The sequence below is a fragment of the Capra hircus genome, chromosome 3 (genome assembly GCF_001704415.2).
Source record: "Capra hircus breed San Clemente chromosome 3, ASM170441v1, whole genome shotgun sequence".
Taxonomy (NCBI): domain Eukaryota; kingdom Metazoa; phylum Chordata; class Mammalia; order Artiodactyla; family Bovidae; genus Capra; species Capra hircus.
The window spans coordinates 90,807,698-90,827,970 of record NC_030810.1 but is presented as its reverse complement, the minus strand read 5'-3'; the positions used below and the strand labels follow the sequence as shown (position 1 = coordinate 90,827,970).

Genomic DNA, 20,273 nt, shown 5'->3' with positions numbered 1-20,273 from the left:
CATACCTGTCAGAAATGTTATCATCAAAAAATCTACAAATAACAAATTTGGTGAGGATGTGGAGGAAAGGGATCTCTTGTACACTGTTGGTGAGAATGTAAATTGGTGCAGCCACTGTCAAAATTTTGTTTTTTGAGGTTTCTCAAAAAACTAAAAAGTGGTATACACACACATATACATACAATAGAATACTACACAGGCATATGAAGAATGAATTTTTGCCATCTGAAACAATATGGATGGAACTGACCCAATAAGAGCAGCAAAAAGAAAAAAAAAAAAAGAAGACGACGAAAAAAGCAAAGATAGCCCAAGGTACCTATGGAATGACTTCAAGCAGAATAACATTCATATTATAGGAGTACCAGAAGGAGAAAAGAGAAAGGAGCAGAAAATTTAACTTGAAGAAATAGTGGCTGAAAACTTCCTTAACCTGGGAAGAGACAGCATCGCAGATTCTGGAAGCCCAAAGAGTTCCCAAAAAGATCCACACAGAGATACATTGTAACTAAAATGTCAAAAGTTAAAGAGAGAATTTTAAAAACAGCAAGAGAAAAACAGCTTGTTACATACAAAAGAAAGTAAAAGTTTCACTAAGTCCAGTTTGATTCTTTGCGACCCCATGGACTATACAGGCCAGAATACTGGAGTAGGTGGCCTATCCCTTCTCTATCAGATCTTACTGAATCAGGAATTGAACTGCGGTCTCCTGCATTGCAGGCAGATTCTTTACCAATTGAGGTATCAGGGAAGCCAAAAATTTCAGCACATCAGAAATAATATCATTAAATGCATACTGTGTGCTGTTCTTAGTTGCTCAGTCATGTCCGACTCTTTGTGACCCCATAGACTGTAGCCCACCAGGCTCCTCTGTCCATGGGGATTCTTCAGGCAAGAATACTGAAGTGGGTTGTCATTCCCTCCTCCAGGGGATCTTCCTAACCCCGGGATCAAACCCAGGTCTCCCGCATCGCAGGCAGATTCTTTACTGTCTGAGCCACCAGGGAAGCCTTTGTTATATAGCAGGAACTCCTATAAGCCTATGAGCAGATTCTTCAGCAGAAACTTTGCAGGCCAGAAAGGAGTGGAATGATATATTCAAAGTGCTGAAAGGAAAAATATGTCCAACCAAGAATACTCTATACAGCAAAATTATCATTCAGAACTGAAGGAGATGAGGGTTTTCCAGACAAGCAAACATCAAAGAAGTTCATCACTAATAAACTGGCTTTATGAGAAATGTGAAAGGGACTTCTTTAGTTGAAAAGAAAAGGCTCTGAGTAGTAATAGGAAAACATATGAAAGTATAAATCTCACGGGCAAGATAAATATAATCATTTACAAAACTAGTATAACAAGGTTAAAAGACAAAAGTAGTAAAAAAATAACTATAACTAGAACAATCAGTGAAGGGATACACAAAATAAAAAGATGTGAAATGTGATATCAAAAATACAAAATGTGGTGGAGGAAGTAAAAATGTAGCTTTAGAATGCATTCAAACTTGAGTTGCTATCAACTTAAATTAGACTGATATATATATATGTATATAAACTGTTATATTTGAGTCTCAGGGTAATGTCAACAAAAACCTATTGTAGATACACAAAATATAATAAAAATAGAATCTAAGTATAATTTTAAAGAAAGTCATCAAACTGCAAGGGAAGAAAGCAAGAGAAGAAGAACAGAGAAGAACTACAAAACAGCCAGAGAACAAAGAACGAAATGACAGTAAGTACATGCCTGTCAATAATTACTTTAAATGTAAAAGACTAAATTCTCCAATGAAAATACTTAGAGTGGCCAAATGTACAAACAAGGCCCATCTATATGCTGCCTATAAGAGACTAACTTCAGATGTAAGGAGCGAGAAAGCCTGAAAGTAGAGGCATGGAAAAAGCTGTTCCGTGCAAACAGAAACCAAAAGAAAGCTAAAGCAGCTATACCTACGTCAGACAAAATAGACTTTAAAACAAAAACTACAAAAACTGTAATAGAAGACAAAAAGAGCATTATATAATGATAAAGGAGTCAATTGAACAAGAGGATATAACATTTGTAAATGTTTATGCATCCAACATAGAAGCACTTAAATATATAAGGCAAATATTAACAGACCTACGGGGAGAAATTTACAGCAATACAATAATAGTAAGGAATTTTAATAACTCTATTTACATCAGTGGATAGATCATGTAGACATAAAACCAATCAGGAAACATGGGTCTTAAATGACACGTTAGAATGAATAACCTTTACATATAGACAGATAGATACATTAAACATTCAGAACATTCTATATATATTCCATATATATTCACAACATTCCATCCAAAGTAGCGTATTATATACATTCTTCTCAAGTGCACATGGAACACTCTTCAGGACAGACCACACGTTAAGCCATGAAACAAGTCTCAATAAATTTAAGAAGACTGACATTATATAAAACATCTTTTCCAAGCACAATTATATAAAACTAGAAATCAGAAGAAGAAAACTGGGAAAATCACAACATGTGAAGATTAAACTACATCTTAATGAACAACCAATGGGTCAATGAAGAAATCAAGAGAAAAATTTTAAAATACCTTGAGACAAATAAAAATGGATATCCAACTTGCAAAATCTCTGGGATGCAGCAAAAGTAGTCCTAAGAGGGAAGTTCATAGTAATATAGGTCTACCTCAAAATAACAAAAATCTCAAACAGGTAGAAGGAAGGAAATAACAAAGATTAGAACAGAAATAAATGAGACAGAAACTAACAAGACCATAGAAAGGATCAATGAAACTAAGAGCAGGCTATTTGAAAAAATAAATAAAACTGAAAAACTCTTAGCTAGATTCACCAGAAAAAAAAGAGGGCTCAAAAATAAAATCAGAAATGAAAGAGAAGTTACCTTTGATACCACAGAAATACAAAGAATCATAAGAAAATACTATGATCAATTGTATGCCAAAAAAATGGACAACCTAGAAAAAAATCGATAAATTCTTAGAAACATGCAGTCTTTCAAGAGTAAATCATGAAAAGTAGAAAATCTGAACAGACCAATTACTAGTAAGGAGGTTGAATCAGTCATTAAAAATATCCCAGCACATGGAAGTCCAGGACCTGATGGCTTCACTGGTGAATTCTATCAAACATTTAAAGAAGATTAATATCTATCCTTTTCAAACTCTTTCAGAAAACTGAGGAGGAAGAAACACTTCCAAACTCATCCTATTAGGGCAGCATTACCCTGATACCAAAACTGACAAGGACAACACGAAAAGAGAAAATTACAGGTCAATGTCACTGATAAATATAGATGCAAAAATCTGCAACAAAACATTAGCAAATTAAATTTAAAAATACATTAAAAGGACCCATACACCATGAGCAAGTGGAATTTACTGCAGGGATGCAAGAATATTTCAACATCCACAAATCAGTCAATGTGATCCACCAAATTAACAAAATGAAGAATAAAAATATGATCATTTTAACAGATACAGAAAGAGCATTTAACAAAATTCAGCATCCATTTATAATAATTCTCAACAAGGGAGTAGAGGAAACATGCCTCAACATAATAAAGGCCATATATGACAAGCTCGAGTCTTCCCTGGTGGCTCAGATGGTAAAGCGTCTGCCTGCAATGCGGGAGACCTGGGTTCGATCCCTGGGTTGGGAAGATCTCCTGGAGAAGGAAACGGCAACCCACTCCAGTACTCTTGCCTGGAGAATCCCACGGACGGAGGAGCCTGGTAGGCTACAGTGCAAGGGGTCACAAAGAGTCGGACACAACTGAGCGACTTCACTTTCACTTTATGACAAGCTCAGGCTTCCCAGGCAGCTCAGTACTATAGAATCTCCCTGTCAATGTAGGAGATGTGGGTTCAGTCTCTGGGTCAGGAAGATCCCCTGGAGGAGGAAATGGCAACCCACTCCAATATTCTTGCCTGGAAAATCCCACAGACAGAGGAGCCTGGTGGGCTATGGTCCATAGGGTTGCAAGGAGTTGGACATGACTCAGACACTAAACAACCACCAACAACAATGACAAGCTCACAGCTAACATCATACTCAATGGTGAAGAAATGCTGAAAGCTTTCCTTCTAAGATCAGTCACAGGCAAGGATGCCCACTTCTGCCACTTTTACTCAGTAGAGTACTGGAAGTCTAAGCCATAGCAATTAGGGAAAATAAACAAAGAAATACACATATCACATCTTCTTTATACATACACACACCTACACACCCACTTACATATACAATGGAATATTACTCAGCCAGATCACACGTTAAGCCACAAATCAAGCCTCAATAAATTTAAGAAAACTGAAATTATATCACACATTTCCAACCATAATGGTATAAAACTAGAAATCAATTACAAGAAAAAAAAATTGGGAAAATCACAATGTAATTTTTATCATAAAGATTAAACTACAATAGAAAGAACAAAATCTTTGCAAGGCAACAAAATGCCTTGAGGACATTATGCTAAGTCAAAGAGACAGACAGACAAATGCTGTATAATCTCACTTATATCTGAACTAAAAAACAAAGTAAACAAACAAAACAAGACTCAGAAAGAACAGAATGGTGGTTGACAGTGGAAAGGGGATTGGGAGGAGGTAGGTACAAACTTCCGGTTATAAAATAAATAAGTCATGGGGATGTAATGCTGTAGCATGGGGACTATAACCAATAATGTTGTAGTGCATAATTGAAAGTTGCCATGGGAATAACTCTTTAGGGTTCTTATCACAGAAAAAAAATCTGTCCCTTTGTCTGATGACGGATGGTAACTAAGCTTGTTGCCATGATCATTTTGCAGTGTATACTAACACTGAATCATTACGACATCTGAAACAAATATAATGTTATACATCAATCATAGCTCGATTCAAAAGAAAGGAAAAGAAACAATGAAGGTACTCCATATTTGCCCTACATAGGGCAACCTACCTTAAGCTTTATTTGTCTCTGATAATAATTTTAACTGTAACCGATATGACTAATTAGAACATATTTATACTCTCTAAATCAAATGTTCTAGTCAGAATAGAAGGAAGCCTGTAATTTTAAAAGAATATTATTACTCACCTAACTTCCAAACATGATAATGTAGTCATTCATATCGTACAAAAAAGCTTTAAATATGTTCTTAAACTCTAAGAAGCACATCACTTCTTTGTCAAACTAAGGGCAAAACAAAAATAAACCCACCATATTTGTTCTCTAAGTATGAGTGAGAATTCTATATACATAAATTTCTAGATTTAAATGCCTTGCAAATATAACCCATTATTATGCTCTAATTTATGGCTGACTTTATTCAGCTTTTACCTACAGTTTTAGCCTCAGCTATTCCAAGTTAGGGCTTCCCTGGTGGCTCAGATGGTAAAGAACCTATCCTCAATACACGAGACCTGGCTTCAATCCCTGGGTCAGGAAGATCCCCTGGAGGAGGAAATGGCAACCCACTCCAGTATTCTTACCTGGAAAATCCCATGGACAGAGGAGCCTGGAGGGCTACAGTCAGTCCATGGGGTCACAAAGAGTTGGATACAACTGAGCAACTAACACTTTCACTTTCACATATCAAGTTAACTGAGGTATTATGACATTACTAGAAAAGCAATTCTTGGTCATATTAATGAAACTGTTAGAGAAAACAAAATCTTTTAAAAAAACCAAACAAAGTAGAATGCAAAACAAACGCACCATATTCTACCAAATCTCTATTAAAAGTTTTAACAGGAATAGCCAAATGACAACATAGTTAAACTTACAGATTGGTCAGGTCCATCTCCTCCCAGTACTCTGAAGCCAAACCCTGATTCCTGTTTCCGAAGAAAAACATCCAAATCTTTGGTGTTTGGTGCTAAGGAAAACCAGAAAATAATAAGTACAAACAAAGGTACACAATATACACTTTGATTTATTTTAAAAAGTTTAACACTACAAAAACTCAATCATAAATCTTTGTTTTGTGCTCTAACTCAAACTGAATCAAGACTGCTTAGGAATATTTATTCCCATTTCCATACACTCAGTATTATACTGCCATTAATTCTTGATGCTTTCAAATAAATGTTTCATCTTCTGAAATAGGACTATCAAGTCTGGGTCTGGGACTAACAAGATAAACTGTGACTGGTTAAATAAGTATGAAATCAATTATATATATTTCTACTCGTGCATCTTTTCCAAGGTAGTGAAGTCACTCAGTCATGTCTGACTCTTTGTGACCCCGTGGACTGTAGCCCACAAGGCTCCTCCATCCATGGGATTTTCCTGGCAAGAGTACTGCAGTGGGTTGCCATTTCCTTCTTCAGGGGATCTTCCTAACCCAGGGATCGAGCTCAGGGCTCCCACACTGTAGGCAGACACTTTAACATCTGAGCCACCAGGGAAGATGCTTATTAGATCTATTTCTAAAAATAAATACATTTCAGAAGCTAAACCACTTAAAGCTACAATTGTGCTTCAGAAAAAGAATGATCATTAGCTGGTAAATTAGTATGAAATGCATTTCTGCCTTATGTACACTCTCTTCTCATCATCTGTCCACTGGACTCCTCTAAGGAGTCTACTCTGCTCTCTGGCTTCCTCCTCAGATTACATACCCTTCTGATTCATCATCCTTTGTATTCCTGCCAAAAAAAAACTTTGTAAAACACAAGCCCAACAACTTCATCCCTATAGTTAAGACCGTTCTGTGGCTCTTTATCATGTATGTCATTGTCTCCAGCTTCCTCAGCCTGGCATAATCCGCTCTCCACCCGCGGCTCCTGCCCTCCCCTCCAGTATCCACTGCCGACCACACCCAGCTAAACTGAAACTAAATGCACAATTAAGGCCACGCAGTGTGCAAATGCTATCCTTCTTTCCCTTCTATCTGTCTCATAAGCAACTACCTCTTTGTCTTACAGCTTAACTTCCCATATAAAGCAATATATGATACTTCCTACTACCCACAGCAGTAAAACCGACCATTTCCTACTGTGGATCCCAATTCATCCAGCCTATCCTTCTATTACTGTACCTGTTATTTGTATATGTACTTGACTATTTCTTTGTCTTTTCCATTTAGGTTTAACCATCTCTTTGGATGCAGGGTCTAAGTAACCTATTACCTCTGTATTCCCATTACCTACTATGATGTTGGGTAGACAGAGGCACATTTCGAAAACAAGAGTTCAAAACATGGTTTTGAAGAAAACAAATGAATGAGTGTTGAGTATAAATGGAAGCCCAGAGCTACATTAAAATGGGAATGAATAACTCCAACATGTTGGTTTTTAGAGATGGAAACATCAAGTTTTTAAGAAAGTTCAAATTAATGTTGTTGCATGCTTTCCTGAAATATTCCACAGCTACTTACGTTTATCTTCATATAAAGTCTTAGATTTCAGGTAGACCTCAGAAGGATCCAGTTTCGGGGATCCTGACCTGATAATGCTGGGTGGAAAAGGCATAGGCTGGGGAACAGGCTCATTTATGGCCTCCAAACTTTCTGAAGTTTCCTTTTTATCTGTTTTCTGAAATGGAAAAGGGCCTTACTTAGCATCTCAAAAAGCCAGATGGTTGATTAGTGCAAAAAACTGTTGTCTGAACCAGTATGTCAACTGATTACAGTTGCGTAAGCAGCAGGGTCAAAGCATTTGCAGTCTTAGAGGAGTTCACTTTCACAGTCATGTGTATTTGATTAAAACATATTTCACTTAAATTAGAACACGTTTATAATGATGTCAATCAAAGGGCCTTAAGTAGTCCTGTGTTAAGGAATTTTGCCTTTTCTCCACCACCAAGACACAAACTGACTCTGAGAAGACATACAAGACTGCACTTCTAAGCAGAGCAGGAGGAAGACTCAGAGAGTACCTCCATTTAATTCTTGAAAACTTCACCTCCCCACTCTTTGACTTAATTTCCAGTAAAGATGTTTAAGGAATATTCTAAGAAAATGAAATACAAAGTGTTAATTCTAATTTAGGTCATAATGATGACACTGTGAAAACCTGCATGGTCAATTCAAATAGATCATGAAAATGCTCCATGCCTAGGAATCAGATAAGGGGTATATTCATCTGCTCCCATTCAGATAGAACTTGCCCAGAAGAATAGCTCATCAAAATGGCTTCTTTAATACAATTCAAAAGTGAAATCCAATAAATAGCTTCAGAAAATAAATATTATGGTTTAGAGAACAGCTTGTTATCCTGAATTATGGTTAGGAGAGGGAGATTACAGACATTTGTGATAAAATAATTAAAGTGACTGGGATGTAGGAGCAGCAGCTTGTCAGGGAGGACTCAGGACAGTGGCCATAAAGTGTTGTGCCAGAAGGGACCCTTCGCTGACCAGGACCCAGTCAGATGCCTAGGAGATAAGAGTAGCCTTTCCCTCTTTCTCCCCCTCTTGTCCTAGGATTCTGTCAGAAGCAGTGAGAGGTCATCAGAAACTTTCGCCAGTTATAAAGCATTAGGGTCCCCGCGGCTACACTGGCATCCATTATGAAACACAGGGAGGTACAGGAGTTAAAATGGCAAATTTGCAGAAGATCCTTTTCAGTGGGCTGTAAACAATTAATCTACTTTGTATCTGATGGTCTTTTGTTTAGCAGCCTATGGTTTATGGTTATGGAAGACCATCTTTTAACTGGAAGACGATACACTCCACATGAAGCAAACTAGAGCTAATAGGATTATATACCTAATTGTCTTCATATCCATATAATTGTAAGCTTAAATATTTAAGTAGCTACACGTGTACCTAGCACAGTTTCTTTCATACTGTTATCTGGTATGTCCTTTGTTTAGGTCTTAGTCTTTACACAGGTCCTAAAATAGGCTAGTCAGTTATTCAGAAGAACACCACAAAAAAAACTGTTCCAAGTCTGACAGCCTCTTGGCCTGATAACAAGCAAACTGAGCAGAGAGGCCACAACTGCTCTAGCCCTAAACGTCAGAAGGTCGGCTAAATGCGGGTAATGACAGTCCCCATGTACTGTGGGAAACCACTGCATCTTCTCATTGTAGCAAGACATCTGCCCAACGTCTAGCTACTCCTTACCCTTGCTCCTCTGAAACAGAAAGCCGAAGGACCCATCAGTAGGCACCTCAATGAGTCCACGTTTTACTGCGTAGAACATCAGACTACTACAGGTCTCTAACATTTCTTCAACAGAAATAACCAGCAGAGCACACTTCCTCTATAGATGGCTTTTTCTAACTTGCACTCTTCCCTGAGTTTCTGTTCCAAGCCCAGGGCAGTCTGTCTTCCGACTCCTCCTGGTGTGTAAACACCCACCCCATGAGCAGCCCTCATGGAGGGAAACGCGGCGTCTCTCTCCGTGTGTTGGAAAGAAGAATTTGAGGACAACTGCATACTCACCAATTTGGCAGTTTTAGTTGGTGAAGGAGGACCTTAAAAAAAATGAGCCATATTTTAAAAACAGAGGAAGGATTCCCAGACTACAAATACTGCTAATGTTTATGATAAAACTAGCTTCAACTTTTAGTAGGCTAGTAAATTATGTCCAACATGTTCTACGTGCCAGGCATTATACACATATTTCATTTTTTATGGCAATCCTAAGGCATACATGTTACTGCCATTTTATAGATAAAGTAAAGCAAGACTCAAATAGATTAACATTACTTTCCTGTACTGTAGAATCAACCTGCGACTAGGCAGGAAACTGACATCCAACCTGTTTGACACAGAACCCTGGACACTTTTATCTGTTGGAACTCTGGATGACTCTCCAGCCCCCACAAAGAGATCTGCACTTACTCTGAGCAGATTATCACCCAGAGAAGAAACAAAAACAGTTCAAAGAAATGAGAATCGAAGTTAAATTGTTCATTTGCCTCAAAAATGAAAACTAACAGCCAGTGAGACATGTGAAGGGCTAAATTTTATTCTTTAAAATACTAGTCATTCATTGGTATGGATTTAAGAAAGCCCGTTAAAATATAACTTTTTGATTAGTCCTTGGAACTGCATTTATGTCTGGGAGCAGTTCAAGTCAGTTGATGACCTTGGAAAATAAAATTATATTTCTCTCACATGAGCACTGTGGGGTTTAATTAACATTTACTGACAGATATTAAAGCTTAAGATAAAAGCTTTACGAGCACAAGCTATCATGACTGCTTTTACAGAACAGATTAACACACCATCCAACATTTTTACTTATTCACAGAGATGCTAGCTCTTTCAAAACATCCTTGGTACATTACAGAGGTCCAGATGAAGTACCACTGATTGAAAGGGTCCATTTCTATTATTGCCATCAACAGAGAAAATGAAATTAAGAGGATATATTTCATCTGAAGTAGGACAATGCTATGACTCTAGCTAATCATTAAAGTCATAAATCAGATTTTAAAAGGAACACAGAGGAAAAGAAATCCATAATGGACACAAATGAAACCGCTAATAACTAAAAAAAAAAAAAAAAACACCAAAAAACCCGCTACAAAAGATACTGCCTATGGAAGCAGTCAGACAGAACTTAAGGAAAATGTACACTAATTACCAGTTAAGTCTTCTGGGAAAGAGATACTCTGACCTGGAAGGAAGGACAATTCACAGATATAAATGCATGAACAATGACGACTTTTCCTTGTGCTTTTACTCACCTCCTCTTAAGATAAGTAATGGGACATCTGCACCTACTGGAAACTGCTTTAGCACCTCTACCACTTGGAGATGTGTTAAATTCTGCACATTTTGATGGTAAATCTCCTTAATTATATCCCCTTTCTGTAGGCCTTGACACCACTGACTATCCAATATCATTTTCACCTTCTGCCCAGTTGGGCTGTCAGCAATTGCAAACCCAAAGCCTTTAGGGCCCTTGATCAGAGGGATAGTCACTAGTTCTGGCTGGGAGCTGCCTGACGATGCCATAGATGCTCTCTGTTCACTCAGATCTGATGCTCCATTAAAACGATCACTGATCAAGCTGTGTCCTGATTTTCCATTCTGGTCCAGCACCACTGCTCCTGACTTAAAATCCTGAGTATTCATGCAAGTCTCTCCCTTGGTTAATGACTGTCCATTGATGACAGGAGTAGCAGCAACAATGTCCACAACAGGATCTTCATTGTCATCAGGAAGCGGATACCCACGACACAGAGTGAGGTTTACATACTGATTGACAGGTACCAATTGAAACATCTGGACAACATCTGCATGGGTGTGACCAAGGACACAGTTGCCATTGATGTCTACAATAACATCACCTGGTAAAACATAAATCACATTAAAAATCTTAAAGCCATCAAATAAATTGATCTTTTATTGGGGGAGATAAAAATGACTGAAATTTAGCATCTAAATTTGAGTTCTGGAAACCTCTTACTATTCATTAACCACTGAAAAAATAGATTTTGAACACAAACATGTCATTCTCCCTTTGGTGACTCCTCCCTAAAAAGAATATATAAACGTGTGTGTGTGTCTGTGTATGACTCCTTGTGATCCCACGCCTGTCAGGCTCCTCTGTCCATGGGATTCTCCAGGCAAGAATACTGGAGTGGGTCGCCATTTCCTACGCCAGGGGTCTTTCCAACCAGTGACTGAACCCATGTCTCCTGCACTGGCTGGTCGACTCTTCACCACTTGAGCCACCTGGGGAGCCATATAAATGTGTGCTTAGTGGCAGACAGTCACGACCTCAGGCTCAAGTGAATCTTAGAAAAGACTCATATTATCCGTGTTAGTATATCCTTTGAGTGACACCTAAGTGGGCACACAAAGCTAGGTGCATTGCAGTAGGCGTTCAGTACATAGACAAGCGGAGCACAACTCCACTGGCTACTTATACAACCAGACAAAACAGACATTCTTTAAATGCATCTGATTTCATGATTTTTAAGTAGCCATTGATTACAATATACTTAAAAATTCATTCTAGTTTGAACAATGTAAGGTTAAAGCTTAAAATAATAACTTATGAATGTATTTTCTTTTCACATCTTTCTTTTTTGGAGAGACTTTCAATTTAGTGTAATTTAGTTATCAAAAGGAGAAATAAGCAACAAAAAAATTCAATACAAGTAAAGACTATATTATTTAAGATGCTGAAAATTTAGCTGAATTAATCCTTTTAAAAGCTGGTTTTACTTTCTTGATTTTACATCATTATGACCCACTTTGGTTGTAGGATCTTTGCCACTCATCAGTTGTGTGTTTTTTTTAATGCAGTTTTGATTTTTAAAATTTGTGCTCTGATGTCTCATCCATTTGCTGCTTTTATTTGAATATGATTATTTAAAAGGTTATTGCCAAATAAAGGTGCTTCAATTTGTTCTGATTGCATGTAGGCTTTAAAAAATCAACATGAATGCTATTTAAAAACAAATGTTAGCCTGTGGAAATTCATTTCAAAATTCAAGAAGATAAAGAAATTAAACTAATTAGAAATAAAGCTTTGACTTTTCCTCCCCTAGTCAAAGTTCTCTGAGTTTTTATGGAAGTATCCTATTGCTTTACAAATTAATAACATCTTTAGACAAATCTAAATCTACATCATAAAATCCTGACAGTATATACAATAGTTTTGAGATGTGTTTCATGGACAAAAATATTTTAAAAGTAAAAATTGAGGACTTAGGATAAAACCTTAATTTTAATCTCCAGAGTTTGTTGATTTTATAAAGTAATAAATTAGAAAAATAATTTTCTTTATAAATATAACTTTTAATTATTTTAAGATTTCTAGTTTAAATTTCTATCACCTAATTCGGGAAGCATAATATGAGAGACCCCATATACTAATTGAAAATAAGTTGATACCTGCCATCAAAAGCAATATGACAATTGAATCATCCAAATGGAGAATGTATTTACACATAGTATGTGAAATAACAGAGGATTAGAAAAGCCTAGCAAATAGGGTAAGAAGCAACCTCAGTGGATTAAAATCTTTCTGGAAAAAAAGTATTTTAACCTTCCTCATAATCATAGTCTTAAACTTCCTCTAACTTATAGCCATAAACAGTTGCTCACATAAAAATATGTAACAGTCACCAAGTAAAGATGTTGAGAAAACTGCATAAAAGACAAATTCATACAGCTCTGTAAAAATAATAACCTTATTGTCTATAATAATATAATTCTTTTTTCCCCATTCTTTTCTTTTTGTATTCTTTTTTTAGCTTTATTGTCTATAATTCTTAACACAGTGGCTTAACTTTACTAATAGCCACTAAGATAGCAAAAAACAAAGGAAAGGGTCCAACCTGGTGAAAAAATGTGGGACATACCAATTTGTTCAGTATCACTGTAAACATCACAATGAATCACTTTTCAAAAAAGATTACAGGTAAATGTTAAATAACTCCAAAAGTACCCTACATAATCAGAGAACATCAGACAATCAAATAATTTTCTGAGATGGTTAATAAATCCTTAGCTTAGTACAGCCAAAGGGTTACCTCAAACTATACAAACGATTCAAAATATTAATAAATGACCCTCCCTCAAAACTACCAGGTACTTAATTTAGAAGATAAACTATTTTAATACAGGAATCTACCTCCTGGTTGTATAATTTCTTTCTCTCTCTCTCTCCACACACACACGAAATACATATATGATACTTACTTATATAGCTATTATATATTTGGTATATATGTTATATGTATATATAAAACATTCTCACTATAATTTTTGTTATAGGATCACAAATCTTTAAGTACTTTTCTTTTTTAAAAAAATTTTTTGCCACGCCATGTGACACGTGTGGGATCTTAGTTCCCCAACCAACGATGGAACTCATGCCCCCTGCGGTGGAAGCAGAGTCTTAAACTCTGGACCGCCAGGGAAGACCCCTTTTAAGTATTTCTGAAAAACCTGTTACCTGGTGCAATTTTCCCATCCTGAGCTGCAGGACCATCTTTCAGTACATTTTTCACTTGTAGGAACTCATCAGGCCTATCCCCACCAATAATGGTAAAACCAAATCCCATTGTGCTTTTTTTCAATGATGCTCGAACAAGGATGCCTTTAAGCTGGGATGGATCTCGAGTGAAGTGCGATTTTTCTGTATCTGCACAAAAATGAGAAGCAAGAATAATTATAATGACTATACTCCTCAAAGCTAGTTTCCAAGATAGTCTATATAATTTAAAACAACAAACCATAACAGAAAGAAAATAAGAGAGAATCCAGTGTTATAGAACAGTTGGAATTTAAATTTATATATTAAATCACTGAAAAAAAACTTAGCTAATGAATCATTTCTCATTCTTCTATAGGACTCTTCTATGTCATTTGAAACGTATAAAAACATCTATTTCATCTTCTCATTGCCTTGTCTGTACTTACTTTTTCTAATCGCAAAGAGTCCTTTAGACAGAAGTCAGAATGATACACCTGAACGATAACCTTTATTATTAAAGTCCTGAAAGCCTTGGGCACTCATTCGGATGTATATTTCATTTGAATAAGCAGCTACTGGAGCTCTATGTAGAAAACACTATACTAGGAAGATGAAGGCAACTGTCACAAACTTATAAAAGAGAATACATGGAGAACTTTTTATAACCCATGACTCAGGCTTTCTGCAGCCTTTAACTTCCATCTGGTGAGTGGCGTGAATCCCTGCACTACTAGCAAATAGCTTCACGCTTCTTTCCCTTATACCTGTGCTTAGTGGAAACTTCAGGAAGACAAAAAGCAGTTTCACTGAAAAGCCTATTTTTAGAGGTTTCCTCAGATGATCCTAGCACTAAAAGTGATCCACACTTGCAAGTAATACCTGTCTTCTCTTTCCCAGAAAGTTCGCTCCACCTGGCTGCCATTAGGGCACTTACGAAAACTATGGGGATCAAACTGTACAGATTCATAACTTAAAAAGCACTGTTTAAGTTAGCTTTTCAAAATATGGTTTAAATTTTTCTGACAAATCTCTTTTTTAACAGCTTTATTGAGACATAATCCACATATGACAGAATTATACAAGTCAATGATGTGGTAACCATCACCACAATCTAACTTTAGCACAGTTTCTCGCTCCCCAAACACACACCAAAGAAATCTTGGTGCTCATTAGCAGTCAAGTCTCATTTTTCCCCAGCCTGCCCTCACATCCTAACCTCAATCACTAAGCCACTTTCTGTCTGTAGACATGCCCAATCTGGACATTTAATATAAATGGAATTATATAATATGTGGTCTTTTGAATGGTTTATTTCACTTAGCATAATTTTTTGAGGTTCATCTGTATTGTAGCATGTACTTTATTCCTTTTTTATCACCAAATAATATTCCATTATACAGATATATCACATTTTATTTATTCACTGATTTGTTGGGTTGTTTATACTTCTTGGATATTATGAGTAATGTTGCTGTGAACACTCATGTACAAGATTTTGTGTAGGAAAATACGTTCATTCCTTTTAGGTACATATTGGGAATGGAAATGTAGCAGTTTACCATGAACATATTAATATTATAGCTATTTAATGTTCTGAAGGATTGCCAAAATTTTCCAAAGTGGCTGCACCATTTTACATGGCACCATCAATGTATGAGGGCTCTGACTGCTTCACATCCTTGCCAGCACTTGTCACTGTCTACTTTTTTTTGGTTACAGCCATTCTAGTAGGCATAGAGTGGTCTCTCACTGTGGTTTTGATGCTCATTTCCCTAATGACTCAAATTCACAAGGCTAACTTGTCCCCCTGCCCCTCAACTTTCTCCTTTAAAGCAAAGGTGAGCACTTCGTCTTTTACACCACCACTGAACCTTGTATGTCTCTATTAATAACAATGAAAACTATCATTTTTGGCCACCATGTGCCAGACATGGATTTGTAAGCACTTTACATGTATTAACTTGCATACACAGAACCACCTTAAGAGGTAGGTACTACTACCATTCATATTTTGTATTACTAGATGAGAAAACAAACATTTAAAAAACTCATCCAAGGTTACACAGCTGGGATTCAAACTTGCTCTGTCTCCCTGTACATTTAATAACACAGGATGGCATCTACCAGCATATATTATAACCATCAGTTTCCTGTTTTAGACTGTAAACTTTGAGGGTAAGACCTGTCTTACTCTTCATTTTTTAATACTAGGTACCAAAGAAAGCACTGGGCATTTAGAAGGTGCTCAAAAATATTTATTAATCTAACAATGTTTGCTAAATCAAATGTAAAACTTAAGGGAAGGGACGATGTTTTTGAAGAGGGGCTATAAGGAAAAACGAGTGAAGAATCTACTAGATTACCATGATAAACATCTTATTAATGACAGAGAAGGGGGAGGCAATGAGGGATGAGTAGGATGGAACATCCTGGACATCTTTTACGAAATACACATGGCTAGGCTCATCACAATCTCAGGACCTATGCATTTTAAAAATGTTCCTCAAATGATTCTGATATTACTAATACCCTACTATCCCAGTAGAGAATCAATGATATAGGCAAACAATATGGTGGATATGCTTAGTATTTGTTCATATCAGTTAATAAAGAATCTTGAATGGTCACTAATGTTAAATCTAAGGAATTAACTTGGGAGAAGCTCATAATAATCAAAGATCTAATACTGACTTGGCCTTAAACACTAGAAAACAATCCAATTTACAAATTAAAACCTTGCACCCATAACAAAGTTATTCAATCCCTTCTCCCAACAATTTCACACTTTCTATATAAGCAGCAAGAGAAAAAAAACCTCAACATTTTCAAAATGGCCAGATGTTTTATTAAGATTATTCATATCTTTACAGTGACAAAAATTAGACAGTCTCTGTTGATTTTCAAAGTTCAAACTCACTTTTATTATTTCAGCATATAAATGTCACAAGTTATTCTTAGAAGATAGAGGTAAAAGTTCTACCTGGTTTTGAAGACCCAGTATCAGCCTGTCCTAACTGCTTTTTCCTTTTGGCTTCCTCCACTGGATTTTCAAACTGGGTTTTCTGGTTAAGATGACTGCAAAATGTAGACAAATATGCATTTCAGTTTAATGTGAAAGAGTTACATATTTTAAAATAGACTCTCGTATCATTCCATCATCACACGTTAAGGGACAAACAGGTATCCTTATGCTATGGAACCCAGAGAGGCTGACAAGTCATCGAGGAAGAGCTTTTCAGCAGCTAAAGAATGACCCACAGAAGACGCCTGGAAGTCAAAGTTGCTGAAATGTTTCATACAGCTTCTCTATAATCATTTCTAATATGGCTAACAACAGCTTTCAAAACTACAAATGAAGCCCTCATATATGATATAGCTAGAACTATTGGCAATTAATCAGTTTTTTTTTTAAGGCAGTTAATAGTAGGAGGGTTTCAAGTTTCTCTGAAGTGAAGCAGCTGTGAAGACACTTTTGAAGAAATCTGAGTCCAGATGTCTTCTAGAATTTTACTATTATTTTCCCAGCTGACTCACCCACATCAATTTACATCAGAAAAGCAAAGTGACTTGCTTTTATCAAACTGTTATCACAGACCAACTCTTTTACAGTTAAATTGCTTCAAAATTATATAATAACTAATTACATAATTATAAGTTCAACTCTTTTTGACAATTTAGGAAATAATCATAACTAACTCTTTGAAAGCATACAAGTCTGTGGTGGAAATCAGAAAGTACGGGGAGACGAGAGGCAGGCCATTAGATGACAGTATTCAATACACTATGGCGAGAGTATGTCTCACAGAAGAACTGGGCATTGGCTAACCTGGCAAGCCAGTTAACTGTAAGTGGATTAAGAATGCAACTACTATACGAAAGACGTTTAAGACTGCAAATAGGTCTAATACAGAAACAAGGGGGAATTATATTCTAGTACTTCTACACTGCAAACACATTTCAGCCAATTGAAATTCATCTCCCAGCAGAATCCATTCTAACAAGAAGTGACATTACTAAATATCAACAATTAAACATTAAATCATGAGAATTTCAGATTATGATTGTCTTTAGATAAGCTGAATATTACAAAATCTATACACAAATAGTCATACAACTTGGATATTTTCTTTGCCACTTGTGACCATTAATGGGGATGGAGGAGGGGTCGACAGGGAGAAAAACACCCTAACAGCGAGGTCCCCTAGCTTCCGAGTATGCTTCTCTGTGCCTTTTAGGCTTCTAGTGCATTATCAACCCTGCAACAGATACAGGCATTCAGTCTCAGAGCTCTAAATATGGCAAGTTCTACGTGACATTCTTTGGGTTCTGATTTCACTAAAACTCAAGTATGCTTCTGCTTCTTACTATGAGAAAGGACCTTATCAACTGAGTTAACTATTTAACCTTCCATGAAAATGAAAATCTTTGGTGTTAAGTTAGGTACCATTTTTAAAGTTATTTATTAGGTACTGATAATTTACATATTCTTGAAAAAACAAAACTAGAAACTGACACTTCGAAAAGAATAAACCTGTTTAGAAAGAACCTTGGCTTACTTGAACGTCATCAGTTAGAATGACTCACTTTGCCGCCCAGGCATTAATACATAGAAAGGAGTAATTTATATTTATACTTTTTGTAATGTGTGGGAGAAGAGAGTAGAAGAATGCAAATGAGTAATCCCTTTCCTGAAAAGTTTTGACAAAAGAGCGTAAGATTTTAGAGAAAAGAGTAATTGCATCTGTCACCTTAGACTACCTAGATTAAAATGTCGACCAAAAAACAAAACAGTAAAAACACTCTCCCTTTCCTTTAGTTACTTATACCCATAGTATTATTAACATGTAACAAATTTTGTTTTCTGTAAAACCAGCTGTGGGAAGGGAAGAGAACATAATAGCTTATCAGAAAAAGTAAACAACAGTAGCAAACAAGCCTGATTAAATAGATAATATATAATTTGAAATTTCATCTCTATTAAAATTTTGTATAAACATATGAGAATTCATCTCCACAAACAAAATCATTATCCTTCATGAAAAGTTAAGATATGAAAAGCAGATGCATATTTTGACTGTGTCATCTAACTGTAGGAAGGCAATTAAAGAAAACAATAAGACAACATTTCTAAAGATATGTGCATTCTTATGGAAGGCCTGCCATTAAATTTTGGGAACAATTTTATTTCCAAAAATAAATTAATCCATTTCAGAATCTCATCTTCTAAAATAAATGCTTACCCCAAAAACCTGCCATTGCAGTTGGTGTTACTACTATAAGGCTCTTGCCAAGAGCAATCATTGCACCATCTGGTTTGACAAACTAAGAGAGCCAGAGAGTAGCCATTCAAGTAACAGCTTTTTATCTCCATCAGTAAACTCACTGCAGATTACTATAGTTGAGATTCAAAGCCTAACTAGTCTGGGAATCAAGCCACACTTCAGAACTCGGCTGATTCCATACTAATGTGCATCTTGAGTACAGCCTGCTCTTTCTTAATCTAATAAATTACCCTCCAGTAAAATGAGCTCGTCTGGGAACTATCATACAAAATCACATCGCTGCCACTGCTGTTGCTTCTAATCAGGCTGCTTCACATGCCTCCATGACAGCTGGGAGCAGGTCACTTCAGGACTGCCCTAAAGTTGCTTCAATGTTAGTACATCCTTGTTTAACGAGAACCAGATCATTTAGCACAAGATTTTATAACAGGCAAATGAATTTCACCTCTTGACCATGCATTCACATTTGTTGGAATGATACTAAGAGAATGAGAATCATTATCTCAGAAATGTTCAGCAGTGTTAATGGCAAATAATAGTTGATGGAAGCCCAATTTGAACAGACTAACTATTAGGGGGAAATTTACCACAAATTCTTTTCAGCTAGCCTTCAAATATTCCTTTGATTTGAAAAATGGTTTTTTTTTCTTTTAACTAAATATACTTTAGAATAAAGTAACAAAAGAACTGCTGTATACTTCTCACATCATAGTATCGGAAAGATATGAAATAAAATTAACATAACCTTTCAATGGAGCTGTTAAATTATAGATCTAAGGGTCAAACTGAGCTATTTTTCTTAGGGTATAAGTTAGACTTTCAGAAATCATTCCAAAAATCTCCCTAAGCACAGTGACTCAAGTAACAGCTACACACTAGTATAAGAACTATCATTATAACAGGAATCAGTTATTCACTTTGGGAAGTAGCATTCATTTATGCCAACAAGTGATGAAAAACTAATCAGCAATCATAAAAACAGAAGAGGTTCGTGTTCACCATATTTCCAGGTAAGAATATTTTGCCTTCACTACCTTGGCAGATGGTGCAGACTCCTAGTTCCCAAGTTAATAGTAACCTCTCTGATCTAATGA

The 20,273-nt window shown here is 36.3% G+C and overlaps 1 protein-coding gene across 2 annotated transcripts in view; it reads right to left on the bottom strand.

The window, feature by feature from the left end:
• Window positions 1-20,273, bottom strand: part of MAGI3 (membrane associated guanylate kinase, WW and PDZ domain containing 3) — a 238,116-nt gene that overhangs the window by 36,739 nt on the left and 181,104 nt on the right. For both annotated transcript variants that reach the window (XM_018045931.1, XM_018045932.1), the window contains exons 8-13: window positions 16,878-16,972; window positions 13,877-14,065; window positions 10,650-11,255; window positions 9,397-9,428; window positions 7,385-7,541; window positions 5,790-5,881 (exon numbers count right to left, since the gene is read on the bottom strand). In XM_018045931.1, coding sequence (XP_017901420.1) covers window positions 5,790-5,881; window positions 7,385-7,541; window positions 9,397-9,428; window positions 10,650-11,255; window positions 13,877-14,065; window positions 16,878-16,972 — 1,171 coding nt within the window. The remainder of the gene's footprint in view (window positions 1-5,789; window positions 5,882-7,384; window positions 7,542-9,396; window positions 9,429-10,649; window positions 11,256-13,876; window positions 14,066-16,877; window positions 16,973-20,273) is intronic.